Consider the following 19,457-nt stretch of genomic DNA (forward strand, 5'->3'; position numbering starts at 1 on the left):
GTAAGAATTGTACACCAAATACTACAAAAGATTGTTGAGATAAAGAACAGAAACAGATAGCTATACCATATTCTTGGCTTAAAAGATTTAGTACTTTTAAGATGGTAATTTTTCCCAAATGCAGTTTTTTTGTTGTAGAAACCAACAAGCTAGCTCATATGTATGTGAAAATACTTAGCACAGCAAAACAATTTTGAAAAAGAACAAATTTGGGAGATTTGCATTACTGAATTGAAGACCCTAGAAATACACTTGTATAAAAATATAATTATTTGTAGATCGATTTACATGAACAGATATTGGTAAATATAACACTATAGTCAAGAAATAGAACCCCAAATATATGATTTATTGATTAACTCCAAATGGATTCTAGCCCTAAATGGAAAAGTGGATACTATAAAACTTCCAGAAGAAAACACAAGAGAAAATCTTTAAGATACTAAATTAGGCAAAGATTTCTTAGGTACAACACCTAAAGTACAATAGATAAATTAAAAACTGATCAAAATTTAGAACTTTTGCCCTTCCAAAGATACTGTTATGAAATGAAAGTCACTGGGTGGGAGAAAATATTTGCAAAACCTTTGGCCAAGAACTTGCTCCAGAATATATAAGCAACTCTCAAAACTCAATAATAGAAAACAACTCAATAAAAATGGACAAAAGATTTCAGTAGATACTTTTACTAAAGATTTCTATATGGCAGATGGTGAGATATTGCACATCAATTAGAATGGCTAATTAAAAAAAAGAAAAGAACTTACAAACTAACAATACCTAAGGCCCACATGGAGGCAGGATCACTAGTCATACATTATTGGGGGGAATGTAAAATGTTATAGCCACTCTGGAAAACATGCAGCCTATCAGAGTTAAACATCTGCTACTGTATAACTCAGCAATCTTCCTATAAAGCTTATGTTCACACAAAAGCTTATGCACATATGTATAGCAGCTATAGTCATGATTGCCCCAAATGTCTCTCAACTGGTAAGAAGGTTTAAAAAAACAAACCAACCTGTGGTATATCCATGCAATGGAATACTGCTCAGCAATAAAAAGGAATGAATCACTGATAGAAATAACAACATAGATGAATCTCAGAAGTGTTACACTAAGTAAAAAGCCAGATACAAAGACTACATATTAAATGATTCAATTTATATGGCATTTTGGAAAAGACAAAATCACAGAGGCAGAAAATAGATCTGGGGTCTTAATGGTAGGATGGATTCACTACAGAGAGGCAGGGGGAATCTTGTGGAGATGAAGATGTTCTCTCCCTTGATTTTGGTGGTGTTTATGCAGGTTATCAAAACACGCACTAGGGGTCTGGGCATGGTGGCTCATGCCTGTAATCCCGGCACTTTGGGAGGCCGGGATTCAAGACCAGCCTGGCCAATATGGCAAAACCCCATCTCTACTAAAATACAAAAGAAGTTAGTTGAGCGCAGTGGCACACGGCTGCAATCCCAGTTACTCGCCTGCTAGGTACAAGCTTGTACCTAGCAGGCGGAGGTTATGGTGAGCTGAGATTGCCGCCACTACATTACAGCTTAGGGGACAGAGTAAGACTTCATCTCAAAGAAAAAGACTGGGTGCAGTGGCTCACGCCTGTAATCCCAGCACTTTGGGAGGCCAAGGTGGGCAGATCACGAGGTTAGGAGTTCAAGACCATCCTGGACAATGTGGTGAAACACTGTCTCTACTAAAATACTAAAAATTAGCTGGATGTGATGGTGTAAGCCTGTAGTTCCAGCTGCTTGGGAGGCTGAGGCAGGAGAATCACTTGAACCCAGAAGGTGGAGATTGCAGTAAGCTGAGATCATGCCACTGCACTCCAGCCTAAACGACAGAGTCAGACTCTGTCTCAAAAAAAAACAAAAAACAAAAAAGCACTAGAAAAGGTGAATTCTGGCCAGTTGCAGTGCCTCATACCTGTAATCCTAGCACTTTGGAAGGCCAAGGCAGGCGGATCATGAGGTCAAGAATTAGAGACCAGCCTAGCCAATATGGTGAAACCCTGTCTCTACTAAAAATAAAAAAATTAGCCAGGCGTGGTGGCGCACACCTGTCTTCCTAGCTACTCAGGAGGTAGAAGCAGAAGAATTACTTGAACTGGGGAGGCAGAGGTTGCAGTGAGCCAAGATTACGCCACTGCACTCTAGTCTGGGCAACAGAGCAAGACTCCGTCTCAGTTTAAAAAAAAAAAGAAAGAAAGAAAAACAGTACAATTTAAAAAAAGGAAAAAAGAGGGCCGGGCGCGGTGGCTCACGCCTGTAATCCCAGCACTTTGGGAGGCCAAGGCGGGTGGATCACGAGGTCAAGAGATCGAGACCATCCTGGTCAACATGGTGAAACCCCGTCTCTACTAAAAATACAAAACATTAGCTGGGCATGGTGGTGTGTGCCTGTAATCCCAGCTACTCAGGAGGCTGAGGCAGAAGAATTGCCTGAACCCAGGAGTCGGAGGTTGCAGTGAGCCAAGATTGCACCATTGCACTCCAGCCTGGGTAACAAGAGTGAAACTCCATCTCAAAAAAAAAAAAAAAAAGGAAAAAAGAAAAGGTGAATTCTACCTGTGCAAATTATACCTAATTTTTTAAAAGCAAAAAGATTTAAAATTTGAACCTTGAACTTTACCACACCATACACGCAGACACATCTCAAAATTAGTCATAGACCTAAACATAAAAGCAAAAATATTAAAACTTATAAAAGAAAACAGTATATTAGTGACTTTGGGTTGGTGAAGATTTCTTTGGACACCAAAAGCACTAACTATAAAACAAAAAATGTTGATAATTCACAATGAGCAAAATTAAAACCTTATTATTTAAAGACACAGGAGGCTGGATGTGGTGGCTCACACCTGTAATCCCAGCACTTTGGGAGGCCAAGGTGGGCAGATTGCTTGCTTGAGTCCAGGAGTTCCAAACCAGCCTGGGCAACATGGACAAACCTTGTCCCTACAAAAAGTTCACCAGTGGTAGCGGCGCATGTCTATAGTCCCAGCTACTTAAGAGGCTGAGGTGAGAGAATCACCTGAACCCGGGAAGTTGAGGCTACAGTGAGCCGTAATCATGCCACTGCACTCCAGGTTGGGCGGCCAGTTGTCTCAAAAAAAAAAAAAAAAAAAAAAGTAATAAATAAATAAAGACACCGGAAAATGAAAGAGAATGAAAAGACAAGCCAATAGACTGGGAGAAAATACTACCAATATACATATTTGACAATGAATGTAGATCCAGGATATGTAAAGGAGGGAAACAATCAGGTTTGGTTTTTATTTTCAACTTTTATTTTAGATTCAGGGGTACATGTGCAGGTTTGTTACCTGGGTATACTGCATGATGCTGAAGTTTGGAATACAAAAGATCCTGTCACCTGGGTACTAAGCATAGTACCTGATGGTTCATTTTCCAGTCCTTATCCCCTTTCTTCCTCCTGCAGTAGCCCCAGTTTCTTTTTGGTTTTTGTTTCTGTTTTTGTTTTGCCATCTTTATGTCCGAGTACCCAGTGTTTAGCTCCCACTTTTATAGTGAGAACATGTGGTATTTGGTTTTCTGTTCCTGCATTAATTTGATTAGGATTACAGCCTCCAGCAGTATCCATATTGCTGCAAAGGACATGATTTTGTTTTTTTTAATGGTTGTGTGGTATTCTAAGATGTTTGTAGGCCGGGCGCGGTGGCTCAAGCCTGTAATCCCAGCACTTTGGGAGGCCGAGGCAGGTGGATCACGAGGTCGAAAGATCGAGACCATCCAGGTCAACATGGTGAAACCCCGTCTCTACTAAAAATACAAAAAAATTATCTGGGCATGGTGGCGCGTGCCTGTAATCCCAGCTACTCAGGAGGCTGAGGCAGGAGAATTGCCTGAGCCCAGGAGGCGGAGGTTGCGGTGAGCCGAGATCGCGCCATTGCACTCCAGCCTGGGTAACAAGAGCGAAACTCCGTCTCAAAAAAAAAAAAAAAAAAAAAAAAAGATGTTTGTGTACCACATTTTCTTTATCCAGTCAACTGTGGTGGGCATGATTCTATGTCTTTGTTATTGTGAATAATGCTGCAATGAACATGCAAGTAAATGTCTTTTTGGTAGAATGACTTGTTTCCTTTTGGATATATACCCAGTAATGAAATTGATGACAACCTAGATCTTTTTTTTCTTTCAAGACAGAGTCTCACTTTGTTGCCCAGGCTGGAGTACAGTGTGGTATGATCTCAGCTCACTACAACCTCTGCCTCCTGGGTTCAAGTGATTCTCCTGTTCAGCCTCCCAAGTAGCTGGGATTAAATGCTTGTGCCACCACGCCTGGCTAATTTTTTGTATTTTCAGTAGAGACAGAGTTTTAACCTTGTTAGCCAGTATGGTCTCAATCTCCTGAGCTCGTGATCCACCTGCCTCAGCCTTCCAAAGTACTGGGATTATAGGTGTGAGCCACTGTGCCTGGCCTGACAACCTAGATTTTTTAAAAGGGCTAAAGATTTGAATAAACTTCATAAGAGAAGCTAAAAGAATAGCCTTACAAGCATAGAGAAAGATGCACCTCCTCATATGTTATCAAAGAAATGCGTATTAAGCCACAATGGGACTCCACTGAACCCACCTAGAACGACTAAAATTAAGAACACTGAAAAGATCAAGTATTGACAAAGATGTAAAACTGCTGGAATGTTGATACAGTGCTGATTTTAAAATTTTTTTAAAGACAGAGTCTCACTCTGTCACCCAGGCTGGAGTGCAATGGTGCAATCTCAGTTCACTGCAACCTCTGCCCCCTGGGTTCAAGCGATTCTCATGCCTCAGCCTCCAGAGTAGCTGGAAATTACAGGCTTGTGCCACCATGCCCAGCTAATTTTTGTATTTTTAGTAGAGGCAGCGTTTTGCCATGTTGGCCAGGCTGGTCTTGAAATTCTGACATCAAGTGATCCGCCTGCCTCAGCCTCCCAAAGTTCTGGGATTACAGGCATGAGCCACCACACCTGGCTGGCTATGTTGCTCATGTTAATAAGGATACACTACCTTAACCACTTCAAGCTCAGGATCATCAGTAATGAGACAGACTGACATTGTGTGCCTCCTCATGTGATACAGTAAGTAGTATACAGTAGGCCAGGTGTGGTGGCTCATGCCTGTAGTTCCAGCTACTCTGGAGGCTGAGGCAGGATGATTGCTTTAGTCCAGAAGTTGGAGGTACAACAAGCTATGATCCTGCTGCTGCACTGCAGTCTGGGCAACAGAGGCTCTGTCTTTTAAAAAAACAAACAAACAAACAAAAAAAACCACCAATCTAGAATTTGGGATATCTTATGATTCAGCTGTCCTGGATTCTTCAAAAAGTCAAGGAATTTGAGATTAGGGATTGGGTGAAGGCACTGATACTAAGTTAGAGACATAACCAAATGAAATTATTGAATTTTGATTGGATCCTAGTTAAAAAGAGCTTAAAACTTTTACACATTTGGCAACAACTGGGAAAACTGGAACATGACCTATAAATTACATGGTTATTTAACTAATGCTAAATGTGTTTAAGTCTAATAATAATATCTAGTTTTATAAGAATGTCCTTACTCCTATGAGATGCAACTGGTATCTCTAAGTTATTTTCAAGTTGTTTAGCAAAAAAAGAAAAGTGGTATGTGGGTATAGAGAAAAATGAAGTTACAAAATCTTAATAGTTGTTGAATCTTAAGGGACAGGTATATGGGTGTTCATTGTACTTTCGGTTGTTTCCTGTGGGTTTAAAATATTCCAAATAAAAACATGGCCTTTCCTTTCCAAGGAGATGGGGAGAAAAGCTTGTTTTGGACTACTCTCCAAATGTTTGAGCTTGAAATTTTCTCAATGAGTTATTGAGAAATGATATTAATTATTTTATTTGAATTATCTGTTATTCCATAGGATATTAGAATTAGAAAGGTTGTGGAGGTTATTTCATCTGGTCCTTTTTCTTTTTCTTTTCTTTTCTCTTTTTTTTTTTTTTTTTTTTTTTTTTTTGAGACAGAGTCTCATTCTGTTGCTAGGCTGGAGTGTAGTCGTGCGATCTTGGCTTACTGCAACCTCTGCCTGGTGGGTTCGAGCAATTCTCCTGCCTCAGCCTCCAGAGTAGGTGGGATTACAGGCAGCTGATTTTTGTATTTTTAGTAGAGATGGAGTTTCACCATCTTGGCCAGGGCTGGTCTTGAACTCCTGACCTTGTGATCCACCCGCCTTGGCCTCCCAAAGTGCTGGAATTACAGGCGTGAGCCACCGCACCTGGCCTCATCTGATCCTTTTTTTATACAGATGAAAGTAGTCCAACAATAATTGAGTCACTTATTTAAATTACACTGTAAGCTAGAAGTAGAGCCTGGACAATGAATTCAGCTCTGTCTTGTCCAGGATATTGCTTTTTCTGCTGTACTACGTTCCCTCTCCCAGTAAAAAGACTCTTGCCTGAGTTAGAGTTGAATTAAGGAAAATACTGTGTATTATTTTTCTTCCTAATGCATCTTAAATATATTTTCTCCATTGTGACAGTATTGTCAGACTGTGTTTAATCCACTGATCTATAGGTCAGGAGGTTGGTCAAAGGTTTCTACTACTTTTATAGTTGTTCTTCTAGAAGTTTTTTTATCACATGGTTTGGACTGTGTATTTTGGTCACACTGATTTTCAATGTTCTCTAGTTTAAGCTATGAAGAAGGACATCCCTCACACTCTGAAACAGATCTCCTTCAGAGACAGAGTTTTGCAGCCTCTCACCAGCTTCCTGGATATGCTCCCACACCTCAACCTACTGGTAACAATTCTCCTGTGAAATACATTATGAATCTGGGTACATTTAGTGAATAAGAAGAAAAACCAATTTTCATGTGTTGGGTTCTGAATGTGTAGGACATAATTATGTCATGGGAAATGTTAAAATGAAAATGAGAGTAAAAGCTTTGGTTTTGTTTTATTTTGTTTTTGAGATGGAGTCTTGCTCTGTTGCCCAGGCTGGAGTGCAGTGGAATCTCAGCTCACTGCAACCTCTGCCTCTTGGGTTCAAGTGATTCTCCTGCTTCAGCCTCCTGAGTAGCTGGGACTATAGGCGCCCTACCACACCTGGCTAATTTTTGTATTTTTTGATAGAGACAGGGTTCACCATATTGGCCAGGCTGGTTTCGAATTCCTGACCTTGTGATCCACCCACCTCAGCCTCTCCAAGTGCTGGGATTACAGGCATGAGCCACCGCACCCAGCCAAAGCTTTGTTTTTTACCAACAGGGAGTATTTATATAATTAATGAATTAAAAGATCTTTCATGCATCTTTGGAGATTTTAAATTATAAATATGCTTGGTTAAATTGTGTTTACTATTTCAAAATAAAGCCATTTAGGATTGTAGAATGTTTTGGCCTCAATTTTCAGAAATTTTAGAGTCAGGAATATAATTGTATATAAGTACATATATATATGTATATGTATTTTTTACTTCAGGATATATTTTATCTTCAAATGTAGGTGTTTCTGGAATATTTGATACTAGTGTAAACAGTGCCAGCAGTAACACTAAAGAGTCTTCAGTGATGAATTTTCTGTCTACTGCTGAATCTCGAACTGCTCAGGCTGCTGCTTCAGGAACTACTCTTTTACCACAATTCAGGGCTCCATCCTGGCAAACAGGTGATTCTTTGTTTTTAGAATTTTTAAGTCCTATAAAAATACTGATGAAAAATATACATTTGGTAGTCTTATCATTGTGGCTGGGAGTTTTGTTACTTATTGATTTTCCACTGAATTTCAAGACCTGGGATATTTCAGAATTTTAAGGTGGTTAAAATTCAAGAATTTGCTACTGGAGGAAATTTAGTTTTAGCATTCTGATGAAAACTAATAAGTTGACATTGAGGGATAGATAATGATTAAAGAAAGTCTGATATAAAGCTTATATCTGGCAATTTAATTACTTGTCTACTTTAAAGAAGCAAATATTAAAATTTGTTTTAGTGACTTCAGAGTGTGTAGGTGGTATAGTAAAAAAAATCTTGGGACTCATTTCACTGTTAGTGTTATATAAAGTTATCCTGAATTGGATAGATTAAATCACTAATAAGAGCCATTACAAGTTGATATTATAATGTACCCATTTTCCAGCAACAATTACAAGGTCTATAATGTGCTTTTCTATTTCATTGTTCTTATTTTACTTTTCAGCCATTTCTCATAAAAAATTATCTATATAGGCCGGGCGCGGTGGCTCAAGCCTGTAATCCCAGCACTTTGGGAGGCCGAGGCGGGTGGATCACAAGGTCAAGAGATCAAGACCATCCTGGTCAACATGGTGAAACCCCGTCTCTACTAAAAATACAAAAAATTAGCTGGGCATGGTGGCACATGCCTGTAATCCCAGCTACTCAGGAGGCTGAGGCAGGAGAATTGCCTGAACCCAGGAGGCGGAGGTTGTGGTGAGCCAAGATCGTGCCATTGCACTCCAGCCTGGGTAACGAGCAAAACTCCGTCTCAAAAAAAAAAAAAAAAATTATCTATACATATTTCTATTTTTTTGTAGTATGACTGGAATTTTTGTTTGGAGTTTTGTTTTAAAGAAGAAATGTCATAGTGTATTTGAGGATATATTTTTAAGGGATAGCTATAGGAAATAGTATTTTAACATTCTGATGTAAATTCCACTAATGGAATTTTCTCAATATGCCTTAGCAACATTTTTTTTCTGCTTCTAAGGGGATAATAACAAAACAAAAAAAAATCTTTTAATATTTCTGTAAAGTGTTTTTACCCTTGTATAGTTTGTTTTTAAAGTTTTTGTGAATTTTTACATTTCAGGTTTTTTGGGGGGGTTTGTTTTTTGAGACAGAGTCTCACTCTGTTTCCCAGGCTGGAGTACAGTGGCACAATCTTGGCTCACTGCAACCTCTGCATCCCGGGTTCAAGTGATTCTTGTGTCCCAGCCTCTTGAGTAGCTGGATTACAAGTGTGCGCTACCATGCCTGGCTAATCTTTATGTTTTTAGTAGAGACGGTGTTCCACCAGCTTGGCTAGGCTGGTCTCAAACTCCTGACTTCATGTGATCTGCCTGCCTTGGCCTCTCAAAAGCTTGAGCCCAGCCTAGGTTTCAATTTTTAACAATTCATTTTTGCAGTTTGTATCTGGTCCCGTAATTGAATTGCATTCAGAAGGGCTTGGAATCTCAGGTTAGTGAGGTAGAAGGTTTTTTATTTTTATTTTTTCTCAGCGCATGAGTGATTTTACTATCATTTGGCCACTTAAAATAAATTAAGTGGATTTTTGAGCACATTAAACTGGACCTAAACTATGAATGGGAAATAAAAATGAAATTGAGACAAGAATATACACAACATATAAATACACCATTAGTTGGAAGAAGGTATTAGTGTATTATGATAAGAAACATCTTCTGTTGGCATGTTTGAGATTACAGTATGAGCATTAGACGCATTTCAAAGTATCTTCTTGGGCATACTGTGGTGAATTTGCTAGCCTCTGTGACTCTCTTCTACATTAATCTAGTAAATCATGCAGAAGTAAGTCAAGTGAGAAAGATCCTTTATCATTGTACTGGATAGAAGAATTTCAAGAAATTCTCCTTACTACCACTTTAAGCCTCAGATAGTCTGTCCTTTCTAACTAGCCTCTTCCTCATTCTAGGCGTAACTGTGATAGTGTCCATCACCATGTAATTACAATTGGTTCTTTAGATAGGATTTGACATATGTGATAATAAAACATGTTCTTTCCTTAGAATGACCATTAAAACTGAATCCATTATTTGTAACCTTACATTTAGTTAAATGTCAATTCTTTATTACTGTCTACTTCTTATGTTTCGCCACCCCACCTCCAACCCCAACACATACAAAAGAATAGGAGATCTCTGGTAAAGAGCAGTAGAGTCAATTGATTAGAGTTTCATGAATACCACTTGGCCCTCAGCAAATCACATCACCAGTCAACCCCAGTTTCCTAATTGCTAGAGCAAAGGAGTTGAACTATATTATCTCAAAAGTCTATTCTAGTTCATATGAGTGTATTACTTCAAACATTTCTAAGTATTATTTATTCTTTAAAGTGTCACTAGATATTTTCTATCTTTGTAGTAGTAATTCTTTTTGGATATTTAATGGAAAGTAGGAAAATGTTTTTCAAAGAGCCAGAGAATCGTTTTCCCCATTTTCCAAAAACGAAAAAGTAAAATTTAATAGAGGTTCACCATAAAACATTTAAACAGTTAAAAGATATATAAGGTGGAAAGTGATAGTTCCTAACTTTTTAGAGAGTAACTAACAGTTTGTGACTTATTTTTATTGGATATCCTTCTATGTCAAAACATATATATCCACCTTAATTAATGTTTGTGGCAATAGTATTATTATGATATGTCATAATTATTTGATTGATCCCTTGTTTATGGTCATTTTTGTTTTTTCTAGTTACTGTAAACAATAACTATAATGAATATCTGGTACAAATATTTCTGCATGCACTTATTTCTATAGAATAAATTTCTATAGAACTTTCAGATCACAGTATACCCATTTTTACTTTTGCTCTATGTGGCTCAAATGCTGTCCTGAAATGTTAACAGTCCCTTTCTGACAGTACTTTATTAATTTCTGATTAACTTTTCATGATAAACATTCATCTGTTGTTATTGGGAAGCTGTTCATAGGAAGTCAAAACTTAAAATGCAAGAGATTTTTAAAGTAAATATATTTTGGTAAAAGAAACTGCAGTTCACTGTTTTTTTAGATTTATTTATCATGTTAGATATAGGCAAGTTAGTGGGGTTTTTTCCTCTATTTTAATGTTATGTACATTTTAGTTTGTCCATTGGTATTTTGTATAGGGACTTTGGGATAATCACTAAAGATATGTACATTTTTTACTGGGTTCTTCATTTTCCTCTGACCTTATCAAACTATATATAAATTGACTTATATAACAATTACAGATATGAGTTGCTGATGCCTTTGTAACTTCATTTTTACTCTAAGGAAGCTAGCTAATCCAGGCATGGTGGCTTGCACCTATGATCCCAGCACTTTGGGAGACAGAGGTAGGAGAATCACTTGAGCCCAGGAGTTCAAGATAGCCTGAGCAACATTGCAAGACCCCATGTCTACAAAAATTTAAAAATTAGCCAGGTGTATATGGGGCATGCACCAGCTACTTGGGACACTATGGCTGCAGTGAACTATGATCGCAACACTATGCTCTAACCTGGGCAACACAGTAAAATAAGTAAATAAAAAAGAGGGTGGGGGAAAGCTAGGTATTTTGAAATGTAATTTTCAAAATCTACATGCAGAATTAATTGGTCAGGCTTTTCAGTCTTAAGACATTTTGATGGTTTAAGGGCTATGCAAATCACTACTATGAAAACATACATTAAAGTAATTGTGCCATAATTGCATAAAAATTTTTGTGCCTTTTCTTTATAGGCATGCATTCCTCAGCAGCAACTGAGCTGTTTGCTACTGGACCTTTGCCAAGCACTGGAACACTTCTACCATCTGCTCTCTCTGCTTACCAGCATCCTACCACCTTCGGCAATAGAAACTTTGCCACCACCTCACCTTTGGTGCTTCAGGATTCAACTTTTAACACTACATCAAATGGAATTTTAAGTCATCATGACCCTTTGCTACAAATCAAGACTTCCCAGGGAACTGTTCCAACTGCTTTGGCATTTGAGCGCCTGGGCAGTTCTGCATTAAGTAACAGCATACCACCTCAGTCTTCAACATACCGCTCAGCTCAAGAGTCTGCACCCCATCTTTTACAACCTCAATTTAGTTTGTTGCCTTCAGCACTTGGGGGAGCCCAGCAGACTCCTCAAGCCTACAGTTCAACTCTCTTTACTAGTTCTACTGCTTCCATTGAAAGAGCTCTTCTTCGAGAATGTAGTGTTATTAAACACCATCAGCGGCCTTCAGGTACCCAGTCTATTCAGGCACAACTGACTGGTTCACAGCACTCCTTACATAGTTATCTATCAAATTCAAGTGTAGCTAATTTTCAGGAAACAACCAGGCAGTCATCTTTATCCTGTAGCCCAATTGGAGATTCCACTCAGGTGAGCAATGGAGGATTGCAACAGAAGGCCTCCCAGGTCTCAGTGGAACTTGCTCAGTCTTATTCATCTGCAATTCCATCATCAGGGTATCCTACTACAAAAGTAAAAAGCTGTTCTACAGAACAACCACTAACATCAACCAAGACCCCTAAACCTCAAAGTATAATTCCTCCTGTCCAAACACTAAGCTATTCCAAACCTTTACATAACCAGAGTTCTGTAGTATCGGGCCAAGCACAAATTTATTCTACAGCGCAGCTACCAAGCCTTTTATCAGTTAGTCAGTCCCAAAATTACGGTTTAGTGCAGCCACATAATGTGCCATCTATTGTTCATTCACAGGTTTATAGGTCCAGCAAGGTTGAGAAATTGCCACCCTTGTATAAAACACTGACTTTTTCGGGGTCATCTCAGACTATAACTTCTGAAAATCAGACACTTAGTTATTCATCTAATCAGCAAGAGGTATTGTCTTCGGTTACAAATGAAAATTACCCTGCTCAAACAAGAGATCTATCCTCAGTCAGTCAGTCTCAAAGTTACTCATCTGGTCACTCTCAGGGTTTATCACCAGTTAGCCAGACACAGGTTAGCTATTCATCTCAATCACAAGTTTTATCAGTTGTTAGTCCTTCAGAAAGCTATGCTTCAGGGGAGTCCCTAACATTAACAGCCCCTTCTCTTTCTTATTCTTCTGCCTCTCGGGCTCAGAATTTGCCAGACTCTAGTACAAGCCAGAATTATATTTCTATGCATTCTTCCCAAAATGTTCAGACTCAAGAGTCATCATCTCCCCAGTCCCAGAAGTTTTTGCCTGCTGTCCAGTCATCATCTTTTGCATCATCTACTCATTGTCAGACATTACAAAATAACATACCTTCCCCTGACCCAAAATCTTATACTGAAAGAAAGCTTGACTCAGATGTGTATACATCTTCAAAGCAAGAAGATGGTTTTCCAATGCAAGAGTTACAGGTATTGCAGCCACAAGCATCTCTTGAGTCATCAACCCAAAGGCTATCTGATGGGGAAATTAATGCTCAAGAATCAACTTACAAGGTGTCAAAGGCAGATGACAGATATTCTCAGAGTGTAATCAGAAGTAATTCCCGTCTTGAAGATCAAGTTATTGGGGTTGCTCTACAAGCATCAAAAAAAGAAGAAAGTGTTGTTGGTTCAGTGACACAACTTAACCAACAAATTGGCCAAGTCAATAATGCAGCTACCCTTGATCTTAAGAAGGCAACTAATTTAATACAGACTCCACAAATAAGGTTGAATACTAAAGACCTAAAGCACCAGCATCCTCTTGTACTTAAGGTGCATGAGTCCAAGGTCCAGGAACAGCATGATCAAATAATTAATGCTTCGTCTCAGATTCAAATTCCAAATCATGCTTTAGGGCATGGCCATCAGGCATCTCTTCCTAATACACAGGTCCTTCTAGATTCTGCATGCGATTTACAAATTCTTCAGCAGTCAATACTGCAGGCAGGTTTAGGTCAAGTAAAGGCATCTTTACAAGCACAGCGTGTTCAAAGCCCTCAACAAATAGTACATCCTTTCCTTCAGATGGAAGGTCATGTTATTCAAAGCAATGGCGATCATTCTCAGCAGCAACTCCATCCTCAAAATTCTGAAGTTATGAAAATGGACCTCTCTGAGTCTTCAAAACCATTACAACAACATCTAACAACAAAGGACCATTTTAGTGAAACAAATCAACATGATTCAAAGAATCAGTTTGTTTCTCTTGGATCAATGTGTTTTCCAGAGGCAATGCTTCTCAGTGATGAAAGAAATATTTTATCAAATGTAGATGATATCTTAGCAGCTACAGCAGCAGCTTGTGGGGTTACACCTTCTGATTTTTCCAAGTCAACTTCAAATGAAACCATGCAGGCTGTTGAAGATGGTGATTCTAAATCTCATTTTCAGCATTCATTAGATGTCAGGCATGTGACTTCAGATTTTAACTCTGTAACAGCTACAGTAGGAAAGTCACAGAATATAAATGATATTTCCTTAAATGGAAATCAGGTTACTGTGAACCTTTCACCAGTACCTGCCCTTCAGTCAAAAATGACTCTTGATCAACAGCACATTGAAACACCTGGTCAAAATATACCAACTAAAGTAACTTCAGCAGTGGTTGGACCAAGTCGTGAAGTCCAGGAGCAAAGTTCTGGCCCATTCAAGAAACAGTCTGCTACCAATCATGAATCTGAAGAAGACAGCGAAGTTCCTGTTGATAGTACATTAAATAATAACCGAAACCAAGAGTTTGTTTCTAGCAGTAGAAGTATAAGTGGAGAGAGTGCGACATCAGAGAGTGAATTTACTTTAGCGGGTGATGACAGTGGTGTATCAGTGAACCCAGCTAGGAGTGCACTTGCGCTGTTGGCCATGGCCCAATCTGGGGATGCAATCAGTGTCAAGACTGAAGAAGAAAACCAAGATTTAATGCATTTTAACCTTCAAAAGAAAAGAGCTAAAGGAAAAGGGCAAGTTAAAGAGGAAGACCACAGTAATCAGAAACAGCTGAAAAGACCTGCCCAAGGCAAACGCCAGAATCCAAGGGGAACAGATATATATTTACCATACACTCCTCCTTCCTCAGAAAGCTGCCACGATGGTTATCAGCATCAAGAAAAAATGAGACAGAAGATCAAAGAGGTAGAGGAAAAACAACCAGAAGTCAAAACAGGATTTATTGCTTCTTTCTTAGATTTTCTGAAATCTGGGCCCAAGCAGCAGTTTTCCACTCTTGCTGTACGAATGCCTAACAGGACTAGACGACCAGGGACCCAGATGGTTCGTACATTTTGTCCCCCACCACTTCCAAAGCCTTCATCTACAGCACCCACACCTTTCATGTCTGAAACTGGCAGTAACAGTCCATCAGATAAAGTTGATAACGAACTTAAAAACTTGGAACATTTATCTTCATTTTCTTCTGATGAAGATGATCCTGGATGTGGTCAAGATGCTTATAAAAGCATCTCTACTCCCCTAACTACTTTGGATACTACTTCTGATAAAAAGAAGAAAACAGGTAAAGTTTTAAAATTTAGATTCATAGTTATTACTTCTATTCTTATTTCAGCCATAGCCCATATTTTAAGCTTTTTTTTTTTTTTTTTCCCACTTAAAGCAGGTCTGCAAGTACATGTTCAGGACAAAAATGTATAGGGACTTATTTTTTAAATTTTTCTTGCCTATAGGAAAGATCTGGGTTTTAGGTTAAGTAGTTCCAGTTTTTCTTGGCTTTTTGACAAAGGCAGCATAATCTGTACAGTATGCCATCCAGACTTCTCTAATCTGAGACATCTTGAGGTAATTGAGGCACTGTATTATGGGCATTGCTGTAGTATAGACCTGGTGCATTTTCTCAGTTTGCCAGTCTTATCTGAAGATTAACATTTTAGTATTAAATATGGTTATGTGCAGGATGCACATTAATAAAGATAAAATTTAAAAATTTTGTGCCGGCTCCAGATTATATACCCAAATCTTTGTGTATTGTTTCACTTTACCCTGTGGCTAAGGGAGCTTAAAGGAAATATTCTAAGACGCACTGACATATAAACAATTGATAGTAAGTATGGAATTTTCTATTTTAAGAAACATGCCAAGGAAAAATTTATTTGTAATGATAATATAATATAACTGCCATGTCTGTGCTAGGAACTAGTAGCACTGTTGTGAGATATACATGTTTTCTCCAATATACAGATGATAACTTAGAATAAATAAATAATGTGGGTCCATAGAGTTAGTAAGTGACAGAGCTGGAATCTGAACCCAGGTTTGTCTGGTTCTAGAGCCTACCTTCTTTCTGAGTTCTTTAGGATAAATAGGGTGGTGCTTTAAGACTTAAACCTTGTTTTGTAACATACTTCCCTGCTTCTCTCTGGACTCAACTACCTTTAAGTACTAAAGTGTTACGTGAAAACTGGTATCCAGATAATCTGTTAGCATAAATATCTGATAATACATTTCTAAAGAATTCTCGGCCAGGCGTGGTGGCTCAAGCCTGTAATCCCAGCACTTTGGGAGGCCAAGGCAGGTGGATAACGAGGTCAAGAGATCGAGACCATCCTGGTCAACATGGTGAAACCCCGTCTCTACTAAAAATACAAAACATTAGCTGGGCATGGTGGTGTGTGCCTGTAATCCCAGCTACTCAGGAGGCTGAGGCAGGAGAATTGCCTGAACCCAGGAGGCGGAGGTTGCCGTGAGCTGAGATCGCGCCATTGCACTCCAGCCTGGGTAACAAGAGTGAAACTCCGTCTCAAAAAAAAAAAAAAAAAAAGAATTCTCATTTCATTACATAGGGAAATTAACATGATGGAAAGTCAGTCAGATTCCAAGACATTAATACTATGGATGTGTCTAATCCTAGTACAGTTTTATACCATCTCCCCCAAGTCAGAGTGCTTTGCAATCACTATTATATTCCCTCCTACACTCCCAGAATAAACCTTTTGTTATCTCTGTTATAAAATATGAGCCCAAAACTAGTTTCTTCCAGACATCTGTTATCTCATTTTTAGTTAAAATCGTCACCTTCAACTCAATCCTTACTTTTAGGTCTTTGAGGTCTCTTACCACCATCCCTGTTGCCCTGTTGCTTCATCTGAAAAAAACTATCATTTGTCATTTGGATTATTGCAACTGACAACTCATTACAATTTTTTTTTTTTCTTTTTTAAAAGAGTTTTGCTCTGTCACACAGGTTGGAGTATAGTGGTATGATCTTGGCTCACTGAAGCCTCAAACTCCTGGGCCCAAGCAATTTTCCTTCCTGAGCCTCCTGCGCAACTAGGACTATAGGCACATGCCACCATGTCTGGCTAATTTTTTTTAATCCTTTGTAGAGATGGGATCTTGCTGTGTTGCCTAGGCTTGTCTAGAACTGCTGGCCTCAAGCATTCCTCCTGCCTTGGCCTCCCAAAGTGCTGGGAATATAGGCATGAGCCACTGCGCCTGGCCTAGAATTCTTTCTCACCAGTCTCTACTCCAGTCTATCCTCCACGTCGTCAACAGATTCATCTTTATAAAAAAGGAAGGCTGATTGTTACATTTCAGAACACCTCCATGCTTCATGGGAAAAATAAAGATTATATGTAAAAATTCCTTTTTCTGTGTTTTACTCTCTTTCCACCATCCCTCTTCTGTGACAGTTGAATTTTTCATTGTTTCTTGGATGTCTGTTCCGCTTCCACAATTGTGAACCTTTGAACACATTTTTCTCTGTGTAGTTTTCTTCACCAGTTTTTAGTCTAGAATATATTTATTGATCTTTAAAAACTATTTTCAAAGTCATATTAGACACATCCATGTTGTAGACATTTTTCCAGACAGAATGAGTGCTCCTGTCCTTTGAATTCTCACTGCCCTTAAATGTCAATGAAAGCATTTACTTTTATGTTTTAATGTGTTCATTTACATTTGTATATTTCAATAGAAAGTGAGTTCCTTCAAGCTAGTGAAGATTTATGGTTGAGAATTTAGGTTTTAGAGTTAATTTGCCTTGGGTTCAAATTCTACAATCATAGCTCTGTGAGTTTAGGGTATGTTCCTCATCTGTAAAATGGGACAGTGATACAGTCAGTATATAGTAACCTCTAGGGTTTTTTTTAGAGGACTCAGGGACATAAATAATGTAATGCACCACTTGAGTCATTAATTTTAGTTGTTATACTGCATTCATCTTTGTATCTGCAAGACCTGAAATGTAGCAGGTACTCAAATGATCCTTGACAGAGTGAAGGTATCTAAAAGAACGTAGAGGTAGGGTGTAGGGGCTCACGCCTATAATCCTAGCACTTTGGGATGCTGAGGCGGGTGAATCATGAGGTCAAGATATCAAGACCATCCTGGCTAACATGATGAAACCCCGTCTCTACTAAAAATACAAAAAAAAAAAAAAAAAAAAAAAAAAAAAAAAAAATTATTAGCCGGGTGTGGTGGGAGGCTGAGGAAGGAGAATCCTTTAAACCAGGAGGCAGAGGTTGCAGTGAGCCGAGATTGCATCACTGCACTCCAGCCTGGGCAACAGAGCGAGACTCCATCTCAAAAACAAAAGAAGATTGAGGTGACTAAGAGTTAAAATTAAGTAGCCTAGCCAGGTTTTGCTTTTAATTTTGTGAGTAGAATTCTGAGTTTTGCACATACATTGTATAGTACCAGACAGTTTAAATGAAGTCACAAAGATATGGGCCTGTGGTACTCCATATTTCACAGTTCCATGGTAAATAACTTAAAAGTGAGCGTATCTTCCATTGATGCCTGTTTCCAAATACATCTAATATTTTCCGGAACATAGGCTTGCTGTTAGTTTTTGTGGACTACTGTAGCCATTCTGAGCATTTGAAGGTGTCTTTAGTTGCAGCTGTTTCCTCCTGTTTTTTGTACTTTAAATTATTCAGATGCCTAAAGGGCATATTCCTTGTTCTAAAATAATAAAGTTTTCTAGTAAAGTTTGTGATGAAATATCTATAAAGAATTATTTACATATTTATTTCCATTATAAGAGTTGGATTAAGAAAAAAAGAAAAAAAAAAAAAACAATGGAACTGCATCTGGTATCAACATAAACTAAGTCCTGGGCTCTTTAGGCAAGATGGTGCACAATTGTCTAATACTCTCAACTCTATATTTGCATTAAAAAGACCAATGGAATATAAACACTCATTCCTAGTTTTGAATCCTGAAACTAGGGATGGGTACTGTTTTCACCATTCCTTACTCCTTTCAGATTGAATTAAAGTGGAGTGTAAAACTAGTTTTTGCATTACTGAAATGTTTCTGAATCTGATTATCAAGTAACTTACTATTTATCAAGTCAGTAGAAGCAGAATGTTAAAGTTATACAGTCTAGTTACAATTTGATTTCATTCAAAGTGAGTGATACATTTTTTCAAAATGAAGGCAAGCTGACAAACAACACTCAGCCTTCACTTCTTACAGAGCCATAGCTATGCAGAGCCAACTATTAAGGACACAAATGACAGGCACCCAGATCTCAAGAATGTAATGAAACCAAAATTGGTGTTTCCCTTCAGTTTTGTTGCATCTCTCTGGATAAAATGGACTTGGCTGAAATGTGTTGAAAGCTTAAAAAAAAAACATATAACACCACCGCCTCTTTTCTGGGCTTCTTGAAGCTCTTTTAAAACTTAAAGCTTGTGTTTCAGTTTTGTTTTAAGGTTTCTTTTAGTTACTTGTCTCTGAAATTTATTTGGCATTAAGGATGTGCTGGGTCTTTGTGTACTGAGTAATTTTGGATTGTATCTTGGACATTTTGAGTACTGTATTGTAAAACTCTAGGTTCTATTAACATCCTTTGGAAAAACTGATTTGTT

The 19,457-nt window shown here is 38.4% G+C and overlaps 1 protein-coding gene across 2 annotated transcripts in view; it reads left to right on the forward strand.

Moving 5' to 3' along the window:
* Positions 1 to 19,457, forward strand: part of QSER1 (glutamine and serine rich 1) — a 90,073-nt gene that overhangs the window by 31,414 nt on the left and 39,202 nt on the right. For both annotated transcript variants that reach the window (XM_074401286.1, XM_010333173.3), the window contains exons 2-4: positions 6,677 to 6,789; positions 7,494 to 7,655; positions 11,453 to 15,142. In XM_074401286.1, the coding sequence (XP_074257387.1) occupies positions 6,677 to 6,789; positions 7,494 to 7,655; positions 11,453 to 15,142 (3,965 nt within the window). The remainder of the gene's footprint in view (positions 1 to 6,676; positions 6,790 to 7,493; positions 7,656 to 11,452; positions 15,143 to 19,457) is intronic.

The sequence above is a fragment of the Saimiri boliviensis genome, chromosome 6 (assembly GCF_048565385.1).
Source record: "Saimiri boliviensis isolate mSaiBol1 chromosome 6, mSaiBol1.pri, whole genome shotgun sequence".
Lineage (NCBI taxonomy): Eukaryota > Metazoa > Chordata > Mammalia > Primates > Cebidae > Saimiri > Saimiri boliviensis.